Below are 18,603 nucleotides of genomic sequence, written 5' to 3'. Positions count from 1 at the left end.
TTAGAGCGTTCTACACAGGGTAATAGGCAGCCAGATGGCTGACTAGTGGAATAAGGATACCATGTAGAAGTAAGAATTGTATCAAAATGTTAGAAGTAGTCACAATCAAGCTACAGTAGCCCATTAAAAACAGTACTGTAAGGTGCTTAAAAATGTTATTAGGAAGGCAAAGAGTATGTGGATGCAAATAGAATAGCTAATTCACAGGATAAAATTAAAACCATATGGTCAGTTGTGAAGGAAGTGTCTGGTCAGCAGCATAAGGTTGACGATAATGAAGTCAGTTCGTAGTAAAAATATTTCTGTTACTGATAAACCAGATATATGTAAAGTATTTAACAATCATTTTCTGAGCATTGCTGGTGAATTAAATAAAAATTTAGTTTCTACAGGGAATCACATAACTTTCTTGGCAATTGCCTTTCCGAGATTGATGTCCGAGTTACTCCTCTGTGATACAGACAAGGAGGAGATTGAGTCAACAATTAAATCGCAGAAGACTAAGGACTTTCATGGTTATGATGAAGCACTCTCAATGTTACGATGAAGAGCCTAGCAGAATATTTAAGTACTCTGCTGCACATGTTAGTCCTGTATTTAGTCATATTTGTAATTTCTCCTTTGGAATGGTCAGTTTCCTGAAGATTAAAATAGTAGCAAAGTCCCTTTATAAAAAGGGAGAAAGGGGTAATGTAGACTATTTTAGACCTATTTCTATGCCATCAGTGTATGCTAAAGTTATTGAAAAGGCTCTGTATGTAAGGATAATTGATCATTTTATTTCACAAAGTTTGCAATTAAATGTGCTCTTTGGCTTTGGAAGTGGTTTAACAATTGAAAATGCTATATTCTCTTTTCTCTGTGAGCTACTGGATGGCTTAAACAAAAGGTTTCGAATGCTAGGCATCTTTTTTTTTTTTATTTAACTAAGGCATTTGATTGTGTTGATCACAAAATATTGCTCCAGAAGTTGGACCATTACAGAATATGTGGAGTAGCTCACAATTGGTTCACCTCCAACTTTTGCAACAGACAGTAAAAGGTCATTATTCACAATGTTGAGAATGGCTGTGATGTGGAATCTGACTGGGGTACGGTTAACTGGGGTGGGGGAGGTGTGGGTGGTGCCCCAGGGCTCAGTGTTGAGGTTACTCGTGTTCTGTATTTATATAAGTGATACGTCCTCTAATATTACAGTTAACTCTAAAATATTTCTGTTTGCTGATATCACTAGCTTGGTAGTAAAGGATGGCTCTGTTTCAAATAGTGCAGTTCATGACTTAAGTTCATGGCTTGTAGAAAATAAACTGATGCTAAATCACAGCAAGACTCAGTTTTCACAGTTTCTAACACACAATTCAACAAAACCTGATGTTCTAATCTCACAGAATGGGCATATAATTAGTGAAACTGGACAGTTCAAATTTCTAGGTGTTCAGATAGAGAGTAAACTGTTGTAGAAAGCTCACGTTCAGGATCTTGTTCAAAGACTTAATGCTGCCATCTTTACTGATCGAACAATATCTTAAGTGAGTGATCGTTTGATATGAAAATTAGTCTACTTTGCCTATTTTCATTTGCTTATCTCGTATGGTATTATATTTTGGGGTGACTCTTCCATTCTAAAAGGATATTTTTGGCTCAGAAAACAGGTGGTTCGGGCAATACGTGGTGTAATTTCAAGAACCTCTTGTCGGCCCCTGTTCACGAGTCTGGGTATTTTAACATTGGTCTCTCAATATATATATTCCTTACTGCCTTTTCTTGTTAATAATATTAGCTTATTCCCAAGAATAAGCAGCTTTCACTCAGTTAATACTCAGCAGAAATCAAACCTGCATTTGGATCGAACTTCCTCAGCTCTTTTGCAGAAAGGTGTGCAGTATACTGCTGCATCCATTTTCAATAAGCTACCACTAGAATTCAAAAATCTGAGCAGTAATCCATGCGCTTTCAAATCAAAAGTGAACAGTTTCCCCATGGGTCACTTCTCCTACTCTGTCGAGGAGTTCCTTGACAAATTAAGCTGATTCTCGTTGTATTGTTGATGGCATTTAATTGAAGTTGTGCATTGACTTTTTCAGATTTGCAAACATTTTATTTTTACCTGTTATTACCTTTATGTTATAAGTTCATGTACTGACACGTTCCATGACCTTGGAGATTTGCTCCTCAAGTTGGTCCTACAGACCTTGACGTGTAAATAAATAAAAATAAAATTTCCACTCACAAGTGTGTCATGGAATAATTTCCTGGGGAACAGAAGTTTTAAAAATTAAATCCGATATTAGTACTATAACATCTTTCGTAGAATGTAATGGGGTGTTTCAATATATTCCTTCCCCTTATATAGAGGGATGCCTGCAAAGAGGCAAGGAGAATTGCAAACTTATTAAGGCCCATTATAAAGTTTATATATCAATTTAAGATGGACGTGGAAAAATTAAAAACTTTGTTGAAAGGAAGCTATACATTTGTAACATAATTGTATGTACATTTAATTTGCAAAAATTGTAATGTGCTGCATTTTAATACAGCAGCCTGAAATACTGCAAGCTGCAGTAAGCTGATAGTTATAGACAAGCCCTTCTTCCCCACTGGGCACTCTGGGCAAGTGCCCAGGGCCCCGCGATGGATAGCCCCCCCCCCCCCCCCCCCCCCTAGTTCCTGCCAGCTTACCAAATTATACCTGATATTTATTACTGAAAAACAAATTTATTTTAAAAAATTGAACAATTATGACTGACTACAATACCACTTTGCGTACGAGCTTCGTGCAGTGCACAGTTCTGCATGGAGTGAATAGCAACGTAAAATTAAGCATGACCAACCAACTTACATTAACCAACTCGACTATCGGGAATTCCCCTGTATTTGTCTGCAGTGTTGTAACATTTGTTTTGTTTGTAGTTGTTACTGACTGTGCTCTGAGATATTCTTTGATTAAATTGTCGTTTGCCTGTTTTGCTTTGTTTAGCGACTATTTTCAGTGTAAAAATAAATACTGAATTATAATATAAAATGTGGAAATGGTCATATCCTACTGGATCTGCAAAAAGGAAAAATGCTGTACATTACAAGGAAGTAACTGAAAAGTTACCAAATTAACAGCATATTTTACTATACTACTACTACTACTACTACTACTGGGGCAACTTCTGTAAGTAACAATCAAATAATAAAGCTTTCACATGATGAGTCGTGTAGATTACAGATTGCAGTAATTTCTGAATGTTCATGTTCTCCATCCATTTCAGATTGCTACCAATTTAGGAAAAGAGACTGACTCAGAAGGCGACTGTCCCTATAACGAAAGTGCAACAACTTCGGTGACTTCACCAGCACTGACAACTGTGTCAGCTGAACAACAGTTTTCTAATGCAGAAGAAATAGCACATGATCCTGCTGATTATTTTCATGAAAATTCACAGAAAGAAATCACGAAATTTTGATTCATAAGGAACCTGTATGTTTTCAAAATAAAGATTCTGACTTTTATGAGGCATCCAGAACCAACAAAGATGGTAATAAATCAGTAACTAGGTATTTCAATAAAGCATTATTAACAAGCAAATTAAAGAACAATGAAAGTGTCGGGAAAAAAAAGGTTGTTGTATTTGCCTTCCAAAAACTCTGTATTCTGTTTTTCATGCTGCTTATTTAACCCTTCTGATTTAAATCTGCTCTCTCCGAGTGGATGTAATGATTGGAAGCACATTAATCATATAATTTTAATATATGAAAATAGCCCAGCACATACGCAATCTATGATAGGTTATCTGGCGCAAAGTAAAGCAGTTGGTAGAATAAATATAGGTTTTTTATCTCAACATCAAAAAGAAGTGGATTACCAGAGAAATGTACTTATACGGCTTGTAGCTGTTGTAAAATTTTTGGCATTGAGAGGGCTTCCATTTCACACTGACAATGAAATCTTAGGCTCTCTCAACAATGAAAATTATTTGAGATGTGTTGAATTATTGAGTAAATTTGATCCATTTCTTGCAGATAACTTACAAAAATATGGATATCTTGAAAAAGGTAAAACTTCTTTTTTATCAGGTAAAATCTGTAATGAGTTCACTCACAAAATGGGAAAACAAGTCCTAAAAAAATAAAAATAGAAGTTAAATTAGCAAAATATTTTTCCATTAGCGTTGACAATATGCCCGATCTGTCTCCTATCAACCAGCTAACTTTTATAATTCGATACATAAAAGGCCTTGTTCCTACTAAAAAGTATTGAAATTTATACTTATTAAAGACCGTAAATCTGAGTATTTAGTGGGAACTATTTTGAATTTTTAGAGAATCATGATAGTCTCATAAAAGATTGCAGAGGATGAAGCAATGACAATTCTTCAAACATGTCAGGAAAATATACTGACCTACAAGCAAGAATCAAAGAGAAATGTGAATTTGCCACCTTTGTACCATGTGCGAGACATTCACTGAACTTGGTAGGTGGCCAAGCTGATGGGGTACGTGTCAGAGGCAACAAAGTTTTTGGAATGGTTCAAAAAGTGTACAACTTTTTGTCAAGCTCTACCCACTGATGGAATATACTGACAGAGCATTTAGGTTCAAAAAAAGTGGTTAAAAGTCCTTCACAAACCACAAGGTCTCCCCGAGCCAATGCAATAAGTGCCTTGCATGAATGTTACAAACAAATTATACAAACTTTGAAGTCCATTACAGAAGATACAAAAAAGGGAAGAGAAACTAGAGATGAAGCCCTTAGTCAGTCCAGAAAAATGGGAAAGCTAGAATTTATTATAGTAACAGACATTTGGAACTCTATATTGCAAATAACAGACAAAACAAGTAATTATCTTCACAAATGTATAATAACACAGCAAGTTGGAACTAATTTGTTCGTTTCACTTGATGATTTTATCATTAACCTCAGAGATAAGTTTGATGACCTCAAATCATCTGCTGAAGAAAGAAACCCAGAATCTGATTACAAGGACCTATCTCAAAGAACTAAACATAGAAGCTCACATAAGAGTTTTTTTGGTGGCTCTCCACTGTCAGTCCAACTAAATGGAAAAGAGAAATTCAAAGTAGAAACATTTCTTCATAACTGATACCATGAGCATTCATCTAAAACAGCAATTAAGTTTGTATGGGAGCATTAGTCAATGCCCCACCCCCCCTTGAAAACTCTGAATTCCAAACAACTGAGATAAAGTTCCAAAGAATATGCTGAGATTTATTATGAAGATATTAATGAGCAATGGTTGGAAACAGAATGTCTGCATTTAACAAAATACTTGAAAATTATCCATAATAAAAATGAAGGAACTAATAACATATTGAAAATATACCACATTTCGAAAGCAAACAAAATTGAAGACACATTTACAAATGTAGAAATCACATTGAGATTCTTTTTAAGCATGGTGATAGCCAATTCCAGTGTAGAACACTCCTTCTTCAAATTGAAAATGAAAAATGAATTAAGAAGTACAGTCACTAGATCGCGTGTTACCAGTTTATTGCTGATGCCATAGAATGTGATATGCTCAAAAATATTAATTTTGAAGAAGTGATTAGTGATTTTGCCTATCTCAAATCTAGAAGGGTACCTCTTAATCAAAATAGATTTTTAAGCACTAACCTGTGAATTCTAGGAGAGTTACTTTTGTGGATTATATTATCTATTCATTTAATGTGACTGTAAAGAAATAGCCGGCCATTGTGGCCAAGAGGTTTCTAGGCGCTACAGTCTGGAACCGCGCGATTGCTATAGGTCGCAGGTTCGAATCCTACCTCGGGCATGGATGTGTGTGGTGTCCTTACGTTAGTTAGGTTTAAGTAGTTCTAAGTTCTAGGAGACTGATGACCTCAGAAGTTAAGTCCCATAGTGCTCAGTTCCATTTGAACCATTTTTTGTAAAGAAATAAAAATATATTTAGAACCTCACTTATCTACCTTCTTTGTCTATTCTAACAAAATAGTGCTCTGTCAAGATCACAGGGGCCCCATTATCCTAATGTGCCCAGGTCCTCCACACGTTAAAGATGGCCCTAGTCATCGACCATGAGAAGTTTTCCATGATAATGTGACACTACATTATTTCTGACTATTGTTTATACTGATATTGTTAAGGGATGTTTGTTGAAAGATTTATTACAATTTACAGTAATGAAGGTAAGGGACTAGTTTTTAACTTAATTCATCTTAGCAAGTAATACTACAAAAATTCATAAATTTAAGTTGTTACAATACCAGTCACGCGATGTAATACAATATAACAGCACATGGGTATTGAAGAAAATTCACTCACCCTTTCCATATCAAGTATGGTTTTCTTGATTTTTTCAATTTCTTTATCTTTTAAAGACATCTGTTCCATATGTGCCTTTATCTGAGAACACAATTTCTCATTCTCCTTGAGTGTTGAATCCAGGCAAGTCTGACTTTCTGCAAATTGCTGTTGCAAGTCACTCAGAGTATTTTTTTTATTAATGGCATCATCTTCTAGTTTTTTAATCTGAAATTATAAAACATTTACAAAAACTATATGTTAACACCAGGAACATATCACTAGGAACATATTATTAATGCATGACCTGTCTCTCACCTTCGCTTCTGCTTCTAAAGCCTTACTTTTCCATAGAGAAATTTGTGATTGTAATTTTGAATCACAACTTTATCCTCCAAATCTGGCACTGATGCTTTATTTCCTATTTTTTGCTGCAAAATAACCATTACATTCAGAGAAAGACAAATAATAAAAAATTATTGCTAGAGAGTAACACTGTATTATTATTGGGTAGCACATTAGATTAAATTAAAAAGCTATTTTCAATCAAAACTTCCCAGCAGATTAAAAATATGTGCTGGACTGGGACTTGAACTCAGAACATTGTCTTTTGCAGGCAATATTCTTTCTGACTGAGCTAAATGGGAAAGAGAAATTCAAAGTAGAAACCTTTCTTCCCATTATTGATACAATGAGCATTCATCTAACATAGCAATTAATTTGTATGGGAGCAATAGTCCATGCCCCCCCCCCCCCCCTTGAAACCTCTGAATTCCAAACAGCTGAGTCATGTGGAATTAGGGAATGCAAAGAAGCAAGAAGGTGGCGAATTATGGGAGATTATTTTATTTCTGTTTTGACAACTTACATTTGCAGTTTTGACTTTTTTGACATTTTCGTCTCCAAAATCTGATATTATGCTCAATGCAAAGATCTCAGAGTCAACACACATAGTAAGATCTGTAACACTTACTTCCAGTTCAGACTCTTATCAATGCAAACACCTATGAATCTGGAATATTTTGGTTTTATTTATTGATTCACCCTCTCACACATAATTTCATTGGTGTGGTCGGACCTTGTGAAGTACAGACTTGCTTGTTTGGCCCCAGTGTTCAGTCCAATGATTTGGAAACAGTTCATTAAGATATGCTGTAGTACTTCATGCACTATGTGCTGGACAGCCATCATGTTGGTACCACAGCTTCCCCCTAATCTGGAGAGGAATATCTTCCAGCATCAGTGGACGATCGTCTGTTAGGAGGCAGCGAGACTTATGCGCATTCCATTATGCGTGTTCCATTATGAAACATGGGCCTATGAGCTGATGGTTCACTATCCCACACCATATGTTTACACTCTGTGCACGCTGACATTCCACCTGATGAAGCCAACGGGGATTGTCAAAAAATCAATAGTGCATGTTTCGGCAGTTTATCTAGCCATCATTGGTTAATGAGGCTTCATCACTAAAAAAGATACAAGATACATCTGGAGAATCCTGTCTCATAGCTCATGTTCAGAAGTTAACACGATTCTCATAATTGTTTTTATGGAGTTCTTGATGGAGAGAGATGTGATATGGCTGGAACTTACATCAATGGAGAATGTGCAGGACACTTGCCTAATTCATGCCACTTCCTCTTGCGATTGCACGGGAGCTAACATACAGATCAAATGCAACAGCAGCAAGAACATTAATTTTTCTCCTCTTCTGTCACTTTTTTCCTTCTATTACGTTGTCTAGGTGTTACACTGCCACTTTCATACAACTGGTTTAAGAGGGTGATAAAATAAGTGCCAAGATGGTTGGGATATCTTATTGCATAGCTGTACAAGAATAAACTGCATTCATCCTACATTCTCCATATTCTACGAGTATGCTGGCTTCTTCTGCATTGGAAATACCATTGTTGACTCACGAGCTACTGCATGGGCTGTCACACAATACCCGACTAGCAAGTTGCAAGGCACTCAAGGAACATACAAGCACACTGTAAGCAAACAAAACAACATCTTCCCTATCAAATATGTAAATTGAATGGCACAAAAAAGTGTCAGTGTGAAAACTTTTCAAATGCAATATCTCATAAAAGACTCACACTAGAATCCTAGAACAAACAAAACTGACATTCTATCTTACATTACCCTTGGTTCGTTAACATCAATAGTCATTTTTCTATTGTATGTTTGCACAAAAAGATGCTTTCTAAGTATTATTATAATCTTTTACTTGGCTAACAATATGAGCCCCTGACTACCCATCCATTCTATGAAAACTGCACAGCAGAAGCGTTTTCCATTTGCACAATATTTGCGGCGCAAACTTTGTGATTCACCCTCTATAACAACAACAAGGGCACACCCAATATTAATCGCTGTTGTATGCATATAGTAATTGTCTCTTTTTATGAAGATGGAGGTTCACTGTATACATGCCCTGGGTTTCTTAATGAGTCATTTTGCATCCTTTTAGTTAGACAGCATGAAAATCAGTTAGCATCCAGATCTCTGATACCATATTATTTCTAGGGCAATAGTGTATACTGCGCAAGCAAATGCTTTTGGTAGGTTACAAAAAAAAATACTAATAGCAAATAGCAACATTTTATCTTCATTGTGAATTGAAAATGACACGTGCTTTGAAGAGACACTTGAAATCCAAACTGAAGCTGACAAAGTATTTATTTTGAGACAGGCATGTTACGGTTCTTATGTAGATAAACTTTTCACTATGTTATTTATCTTAATAATTTCCTTGTAAAAGAGTATGATAATATCGCATTTCAGCCTGTACGGAAGGATACACCGTAAAAGTAATGTAATATGTAAGTGACTGAATACATTTCATATAGGTGAACAAAAGGATTATGTAAATAAAATAGAAAGAAACTTCCACATGGGAAAAATATATTAAAAACAAAGATTCCAAGACTTACCAAGTGGGAAAGTGCCGGTAGATAGGCACAATAAATAAAACACACAAACACAAACACAGAATTTCTAGATTTTGCAACCGACGGTTGCTTCTTCAGGAAAGAGGGAAGGAGAGGGAAAGAGGGAAGTCTTTCCGCTCCCGGGATTGGAATGACTCCTTACCCTCTCCCTTAAAACCCACATCCTTTCGTCTTTCCCTCTCCTTCCCTCTTTCCTGAAGAAGCAACCGTCGGTTGCAAAAACTAGAAATTCTGTGTGTGTGTTTGTGTGTTTCATTTATTGTGCCTATCTACCAGCGCTTTCCTGCTTGGTAAGTCATGGAATCTTTGTTTTTAATGAACAAAAGGATTTTCGAACAAGATGTACAACTTTGCTTCTGCCCCCTTTTTTTTTCAGTATTTGAGGCTTTAATGAAACAAATTGGTTACACATGTATCATTCAAAGTATTTTTCCATCATTGGCAACTACTTTCTCCCATCTTTTGGGCAGTGTACAAATCCCGTGTCGAAAAAATGGTTCATATTCTGAAGCGATCCATGAATCGATCCAATTTGTGACTTCTTCATGAGATCGGAAGTGCTGGTCAGCCAGGCCACGCGCCACTGATCTAAACAGGTGAGAGTTAGAGGGAGCAATGTCTGGAGAACACGGGGGGGGGGGGGGGGGGGGGGGGGGGGGGAGGACTTCCCATTTTAATGTTTCCAAGTATGTTTTGACCTCTTTTGCAACGTGGGCTCAAGCATTGTCATGCTGCAAATTCACTTTATCGTGCATCTCACTTACTGTGGCCATTTGTCTTTTAATGCTCTGCTCAAATGCATTAATTGCATTCATAGTACATGACGCCAAACTGGTCCCACCAAATGCAGAGCATGATCTTGGAGCTGTGAATATTCAGTTTGGCCGTCAATGATTTTTTGCATTTAGGGTTATCGTAATGAACCCATTTTTCATCCCCAGTCACAATGTGATGCAGAAATCCCTTCTATGTTTGCCTCTGAAGCAACTATTCACAAACACATAAATGCCATTCAAAGTCTCTTGGTGTCAGCTCACACAGAAGCCAAGTTCATTCTTTCTGAATCATTCCCATAGCCTTGAGACAGTTTGAAATGGCTTGCTGTGTCACTCCCACTAATCATGCCAATTCTTCTTGAATTTGGTGCGAGTCTTCACTCAGCAATGTCTCCAATTCTGCATCTTCAAAAACATTTTCTCTTCCACCACTATGCCGGTCTACGATATTAAAATCACCGTTTTTGAAGTGTTGAAACCACTCATGACATGTTCTTTCACTAATAGCATCCTTACTATACGTACTTGAGAGCATTTGATGAGACTCAGCCGCTGTTTCCTTCATACTGAAACAAAACAGTAACACCTCCCACGAGAATTAGGCTCATAAACTGACATTTTCAATCAAGAACAACTTTATGATGCAGACACAAATCGACTGAAGTTTGAATGAAGTTATGCTGACCGAAGTCCAAGCTAACTGCCTGATGTCTGGGATCTGTTTCTTTCAACTGCTACTTACCACTGCCGCCACCTATCGGCAAATGGTGGAAGCAAAATTGTACACATTGTAATTTACATGAGATATTAACAACTTTTGCTCATAAGGAACTATATGTTTAGAGAATCAACTATCAATGTGGAGTGGACTGGAGTGTGCACTGTTTTGAAATTTCCTGGGAAATTAAAACTGTGTGCCAGACTGGAACTTGAATACGGAATCTTCCCTTCGCAGCACGCTCTTAGTGACTGAGATACCATGGAACGACTCATGATTTGCCGCTCACAGCTCTAATTCACCAGTAACTCTCTCCAATCTTCCAGACTACACAGAAGTTGTGCATACCTTGTGAGACTAGTACTCCTGGAAGGAACGATAAATGCAGAGAAATGATTTAGCCCCATCCTAGGGCCCGGTGCAAAGTTTTAAACTTCCAGGAGGTTTCAAAACAGTACACACTCCACTGCAGTGTGAAAGATTCATTCTCAAAGCAATCCCCTAAGCTATGACTAAGCCTTTTCTCTGCATGATCCTTCTTCCAGGAGTGCCAGACTTACAAGATATACAAGAGAATTACGAAGTTTAAAAACTAGGTACAGGGATTGGTGAAAAGCAATCTCTGAATCTTGCTTGAATAGCTTACACAGTAAAAGTGCTGCCTGTGAAACATGAGGTTCTACGTTTGAAACTAGATCTGGCATGTGTGATGCCTTCAGCCTATTACCCACAACCAACCATTCTCTTTCCTCCACCAACCCTCCATAGTTCCTGTCCTTTTGCCATACGGTGCCCTGTTCATCACTATTGATGCCACCTGTCTTTACACTAACATCCCTAATGCCCATGGACTGGCTGCTGCTGAACACTACTTTTCCCAATTTCCATCAGATTCCAGACCTACCACCTCCTTCCTCATCACCATGACCAACTATATCCTCACTCACAATTACTTCACCTTTGAAGGCATCACATAAAAACAAATCCATAGTATGTCAATGGGCACCTATCTGGCACCATCCTCTGACAACCTATTCATGGGCGATCTAGAGGAATCCTTCCTAACCACCCAGAATCCCAAACTCCTCATCTGATTCAGATTAACTGATGAAATCTTTGTGATCAAGGGTGAGGACACCCTATCCACATTCCTCCATAACCTCAACACTTTCTCCCCCATTTGCTTCACCTGCACCTCCTCAACCCAACAAGTCACCTTCCTCGATGTTGGCGTCCACCTGCAAAGATGACTACATCAGTACCTCCAACCAAATCAAACTTATCAACAGCTAGCAATACCTCCACTTCGACAGATGCCACACATTACATATCAAGAAGTCACGCCCATACAACCTAGCTACCCGTGGCCATCACATCTGTGGTGATGACCTGACCCTCTCCGGATATATCAATGGGCTCACCGAGGCCTTTGACCAAAGTTACTCTCCCAACTTCATACAGAGATAGATTTCCTGACCCTTATCTCTCCAGTCACCCACCACCTCCCCAAGTCAAACCATCTAGACACAAAGGAGAATTCCCCTAGTGACTTTGTACCACTCAGGACTGCAGCAACTGAATCTTTTTTTGTGCCTTGGTTTTGACTACTCTTGTCATGCCCTGAAATGAGTAATATCCTACCCACTATCTTTCCCACCTCTCTCACAGTGGTATCCCATGATTCACTGAACACACACATTATCCTTGACTGTCCTTACTCAACCCCTGCTCCCAACCCCTTGCCTTGTGGCTAATAGCCCTGAAATAGACCTAGATACAAGACCTGTCCCACACATCCTCCCCCCACCACCCACTCCAGTCCAATCATGAGTATCATCTAAACCATCAAAGGGAGAGCTACAGCTGGACCACCCAGTTGCTAAGGACATTTACCAACACAATGTTCTTCACTTCAATGACTGTTTCATAGCCCGTGCCATCTGGATCCTTCTTGCCAGCACCAGCTTTTCTGAACTATGCAGGTCAGAACTCTCCCTGCAATATATCCATGTTCCCGTAACCCTCCTTGGCCTTGAACATCAGCCACTGTCCTTCACCCACCTACCTCCTTCCCTGCTCCCACTCTAGCACAACACAGCCCTCTACTCCACCAATGCACCCACAGCCTCTTGACTGCTCTCCTTTTCTGCTCCCCCTTCACTCCTTCCCACTAACATCTAATTTCCTGACTGCACCTAGCTGCCATGCCCTCTCCCCACAACGTCCCTGTATGCTCCCACAAGCAGCACTTTACTGACCTCCAGCCCTGCCCTTTCATTCCTCCCCTTCCCTGCCCCAGTCTCCACCTTAATCCCACCACCCAGACTGCTTTTCCCATGATGCACAGTTTCTCGCAGTCTGACTTCAGCGGCCAGAGACAGTGCTCATGTGTGCGAGTTGTGCCGGCATGAATGAGTGTGTGTGTTTTCAACTGTAGAAGAAGACCTTTGGCTCAAAGCTTGCTTGTTTAGCAGCCATTTTGTTGTGCCTGTCTGCGACTATACATCTCCATTACATGACGAGTAGTAATCTATTCTTTTCATAATATTGTCATCACTCCATCTCAACTTTTCCATTGAGTATTAAATTTAATGGATAGCATTCATGCAACAACTACTCTGACATCGTTAGGACATTTTTTTACTTTATTTTTCCTTAAGAGCAGAACTGTCCATGTATGTCATTAGTCTTTACCAAAATTTTAACTAAAGGGATCTTTATTACTTCACTACATAGCACAAGAATTATTCTTAAATAGTTTACTGGTTGGTAATACAGAAATGCAATGAGGTGATTAAAGTCATGGGGTATCTCCTAATATCATGTTGGACTTCCTTTTGCCCAGCAAGTGCAGCAACTTAATGTGGCATGGACTCAACAAGTCGTCGCAAGTCCCCTGCAGAAATATTGAGTCATGCTGCCTCTATAGCCATTCATAATTGCGGAAGTGTTACCAGTCAGCATTTTGTGCATGAACTGACTTCTCCCTGTCCTGTAAATGTCTGATGGGTTGGTTGGCTTAATGATGAAAGGGGTCAAACTACAAGATCATCACTCTCTCATACCTGGAACAGACAATTCAACAAAACCACATACCAAAGAAGCACCTAGTGCATGAAACCCAAGGAAAGAAAACCACACCGTTTACTGAAGGTCAACAAAGTCTAGAAAAAGAAACAAGGGGAAGAAAAGTAGGGGAAAAGAGAGAAAGGCAGGTGATGTGCCCCATCCAGGGAGCAGCCAGAGGTCCACAAAGGCAGAAAATGCAATGGGGGACATACCCCGCAGAATGGAATAAAAAATAAAAACCTCACAAATAAACTGTAAAACCAGGTCAGCCACTTAGGTGTCATCCACTAACACCAGGGGTGCTGCGTCAGTAAGACCTAAGAATCCATCGCAGGGTGGCTAGGTTAGGACAGTCCAGCAAGATGTGCCACAGTGACAGTGGGGCAGATTCTTGTGATGGATGAGATGACCATGAGTTTCAGAGCTGACAAAGGCCGATTAAGTCCTTGGAGGAGGCCTGCAGGGAGAACCTCCACAAATTCATGATTTCCTTTATCACCTGCAGTTGCTTCAGTGAAGTCACACTATGCCATTCTGTATTCCACATCTTATATGATCAGAGGTCCAATTTCAGAATATCAATTTCAAGAGGTGGCTTACTGGTAGTCAATTTGGCCAGTCAGCCTATCACGCGAGTTCATTCCCTGGGATTCCAACATTACATGGGGTCCAGACAAAGACGACTGAGTTGTCCATATTATTTCAGAGCAAAAAAGGAATTCCAGATAGTCAGAAGAAGGAGATGGTAAGGGTAACACTGGCCAAGAGCTTGTTAACTGCTAAACGATTTGCTACAGGTGAGGGAGGACTCGCCGGTGCCACAACAGATATGCCCCAGAGCATGAGAGATGGCTACAAACACCACAGTGAAAACACTGCAGCCATCAAGCAAGGAGTGGAGTTCATTACATTCTGCATGAATGTTAGCAAAGCCACCAGAATAGTTAAGCCATCAGTACAGACTACTTCTGACACCCAAAACGTGCCAATAATGGAGAGTAATTGGCAGTGAGGATCTCAGAATGAGCTGTGTCTTTCAGACCTTCTCATAGATCAAGAGAGAGCTGTGGACGGGGGATGCAGCCATAAGGTGTACATGAGTGAGCCTGGAGAAGAGGTCACAGAGGGGAAAGCTAGATTCAGAGAAAAGGGACTGGATGCCGACAGCAATCATAACCCCAGATGTGGGCCGCTGTTGTGGAAGATCAATCTTTATATCTGGAAAGAGGAGACAGTAGTTTGGGTTCTCTGGAGAGCAGCAGATCCTTAATGCATAAGCAATCAACTATTGCTGGAGCAGAACCCGCAATTGTGGAACCCCTGCCTCCATTAGGAGGCTGAACATGAGGCTAGTAAGAAAGGCACCAGCTGCCTGTCATACCCCACAGTTGTGTATTGGGTCCAGCATCTGTAATGTCGAAGGTGATGCTGAACAGTATGTGAGACTCCTGTAATCTAGAAGGCACTGGACAAATACTATGTACAGTCATAGCAGAGTAGAGTGGTCCATGTCCAAGCCGGTGTTGCTGAGGCATCAAAGAGTGTTGACGTGCAACCAACATGCACAATTTGGTTGATAAAGAAGGGGAAGCCATGCCAACCGGGCACCGAAGACCATTCCCAAAAATCCTTGATAGTCCACCACACTGAGGGACTGGTCAACACGGTACAAATCCTGATGGGGATGGAATGTGCAGTTGCAATAGAAATGCATAATGCACGCCTTGGCAGCTCAAAAATGTAATCCATAAGTGAGAGCCCAAGATTGCACTCGGTGTATTGCTCCCTGCAGTCTGTGTTCAGCAACGCCCATCACGGACAAACAAAAGTAAATACACAAATCATCAGCATACAAAGAGGACACTGAACACCCCACAGCCACCACAAGACCATTGATAGCCACTAAAAAAAGGAGGACACTCAAAACACAACCCTGCAGAACGCCATTCTTGTGCAGATAGGAGCTGCTATGGGAGGCACCAGCCTGTTTTTGAAAAGTGTGACATGAATTAAAATTTCCATTAAAAGGGGGAGCAGGTCATGGAGGCCCACTATGTAAAGTGTTAAGGATGTGAGGGCACCATGTGGTATCATAAGCTTTATGCATATTGAAGGAGATTGCAACAAGGTTTTAACACCAGGCAAAAGCCTTTCGGATAGCAGATTCCAGGTAGATTAAATCATCTGCAGTACAATGGCCTCAACAAAAACCACCCTGGGTTGAAGCCACAAGATCCCAGGATTCAAGGATCCAATACAGCCTTCAACTCTCCATATATCCAAGTAACTTGCTCAGGACAATGGTTAAATTGATCAGATGATATCAGTCCAACTCAAGAGGCAGTTTTCCCAATTTCAAAACTGGAATAACGATACTTTATTACCACTAGGAAGTGAATCCCCTCTCATTCCAGATATATTAAAAAGGGCAAGTACATGACATTGACTATCCACTGATGAATGTAGAAGCATATGGTCGTGCACCTGGTCCAGTCCAGGAGCTGCGTCGGGCAGAGAGCAAGGGCACTGGCAAATTCCCACTCACTAATAATGGCATTATAAGGCTCCAGGTGGCAGGGAACAAAAGATAAATGGAGTCATTCCACACAGTGTTTGAGAATATGGAATGCGGGTGGATAGTGGGACCAACACTGAGGGCTGGGCAAATGCCAAGCAAAGTGGTCATCAATACTGTGCGGGCTGTTGAGGATAACACCATTCATGGAAATTGCTGGGACACCTGTAGAAAGACTGTGGCCAAAAATGTGCCTGAGCTTCGTCCATACCTGTGAAGAGGGAGTACGCGGCCCTACGGCAGCAGCATATTGTTACTAATAAATCTATTTCTGGAGTTAAATAAGATAACACCCTCAGGCACAAAACCATTTAAAAGCCAAGTGGTGGTCGAAAGATGGATGTCATTTGTAGCACTGGAGGGCACAATGGCAGTCTTTAATAGCCACAGCAATTTCGGGGGTCCACTCAGGGACAGTCTTCCATTGGGGATAACCCAAGGAAGAAGGAATCAGCAAAGCAGCTGTCGAAAGGGTGGTGTCACTCAAACTCCATGTGAACTCACCAGTGCTGTCACAAAGTGGAGTGACTGAGATGGCAACCAACAAAAAGGCATCCTAATCTGTATTAGTAAAGGCCCCCTGACAGGGTGTCCAGGTGAGCGATGCTAGAGAAAAGGTAAGATGATCAGAATATGATCACTGTCACACAAATTGTCAAGAACATTAAATGGAGGGGAGGAATCCACGGCTACAGATGGAAAGATAAATGGCTGCGAAAGTGTTGTGTGCCACACCTAAGTGTGTGGGGGTTCCACTGTTGAGCAGGCAGAGATCTAGCCCAGTCAGCAGGTCTTCAACAAGGAGAAGAAATGGGGGAGAGAACTGTTGAAGGAGGGATAGAAGAGCAGGAAGGAGGCCAGTATGAGGAGAGATAAAAGTTACATATTGTTACCACAGAGTCTAAACGGATCCAAATGGCCACCCCTTCTAGCACAGTACGAAAAGGAACCCAGGAACTAATAACGTCCATGTGGACCAATTTACAGTCACAGTCACCATTGGAGGCTCACAAAGGGCCAATCTGATTCCAGCAGAAAGTTTGGAAACAATGAAGAGTCAGCAAAGGAGTCTCCACAAAATGAGATTCCGACAATGCATTACAAGCTACAGAGTAGAGAGTAAGAAAGACTGCAATTTCAGAAGGTGATGATTGTAAACATTATTGTTCTATTAGAGGACACTAGTACAAGAGGCTGGATGACTGTCGAATAGGCCGCAATCAGTCAATGTCTGTTACTAGTAAGGACACAGTGACATCTGTGAATGTAAAACCCTAATTGAGAGGAAGGGGGCAACACCACCTGGAACGTCAGAGATTGGCATCATCCTGAAACTTACACATCTTTCTCACCTTCGAAGGTTGAGAGGAGGTGCAAGCACGAAGTGAGCAAGTTGCAGCAACATCAAAGATCTGAAAGGGAAGGAGTGACCTTGAGTCCCACAGAGTGTGGGTCCCAAGTCCAACTCTAAGTAACAGGCTTCTTTCATGGAGATGCTGGGGAGGGACGTTCTTAGAGGGAGCCCCAGTCCCAGCAGGTGTCAGAAGAGGATTTCCTCTCCGACTGAGGAGAAGGCATGGTTCTTTGAAGGGAATGGGAGCCACCAGAGCGGAGGAAAAGGAAGAAGGACAGAATGGAGGTAAGGAGGACTGAGAAGGAAAGAATGCAACAGAAGCAAAATTAGACATTAAAGATACCGGGTGGAGATGGTTGAATTTTTGTTAGGCCACTGACTAGGACAGGCAGTTGAGAGTTTTGAATTCCTGAATGTTCCTTTCCTTTTAATAAATTGGATAATCCAGTGAGTGATGAAATGTATGCCAGCAAAGTTCACACAATTTGGTGGTGTGGTGCAAGGATTCTCCCCATGGAAGGGACAGCCACAGTCATTGCAAACAGGAGTTGCCTCACTTCGTGAAGACATGTGACCAAACAGTGGCACCAGAAACAGTGCATGGGAAGTGGGATATGGGGCTTCATGGCACAATGGTAAACCATAACTATGACCTTTTCCAGAAGGTTATTCCCATCAAGAGCAAGCATGAAAGCACTGGTATCAATGTTATTTTCATTAGCAGATTTCTCGACTTGCCAAACAAAATGAGCACCACACCAGATTAATGATGAGTTCCTCATCAGATTGAAGAAAGACGTCCCTAGGGGAAGATAATGTCCTGGGTCATATTTAAGGACTGATGCTCACCGCGATGGCTCCTAAGCGCTCACCGCGATGGCTC

General features: G+C 40.5%; 1 protein-coding gene across 1 annotated transcript in view; it reads right to left on the bottom strand.

Moving 5' to 3' along the window:
- Positions 1 to 18,603, bottom strand: part of LOC126267834 (centromere-associated protein E-like) — a 536,568-nt gene that overhangs the window by 486,199 nt on the left and 31,766 nt on the right. Inside the window, exons 5-6 of the mRNA XM_049973138.1 lie at positions 6,610 to 6,702; positions 6,293 to 6,499 (exon numbers count right to left, since the gene is read on the bottom strand). Of these exons, the coding sequence (XP_049829095.1) occupies positions 6,293 to 6,499; positions 6,610 to 6,702 (300 nt within the window). The remainder of the gene's footprint in view (positions 1 to 6,292; positions 6,500 to 6,609; positions 6,703 to 18,603) is intronic.

This window comes from Schistocerca gregaria, chromosome 4 (genome assembly GCF_023897955.1).
Source record: "Schistocerca gregaria isolate iqSchGreg1 chromosome 4, iqSchGreg1.2, whole genome shotgun sequence".
NCBI classification, from domain to species: Eukaryota; Metazoa; Arthropoda; class Insecta; order Orthoptera; family Acrididae; genus Schistocerca; species Schistocerca gregaria.
This window is presented reverse-complemented; position numbering and strand designations above follow the sequence as displayed.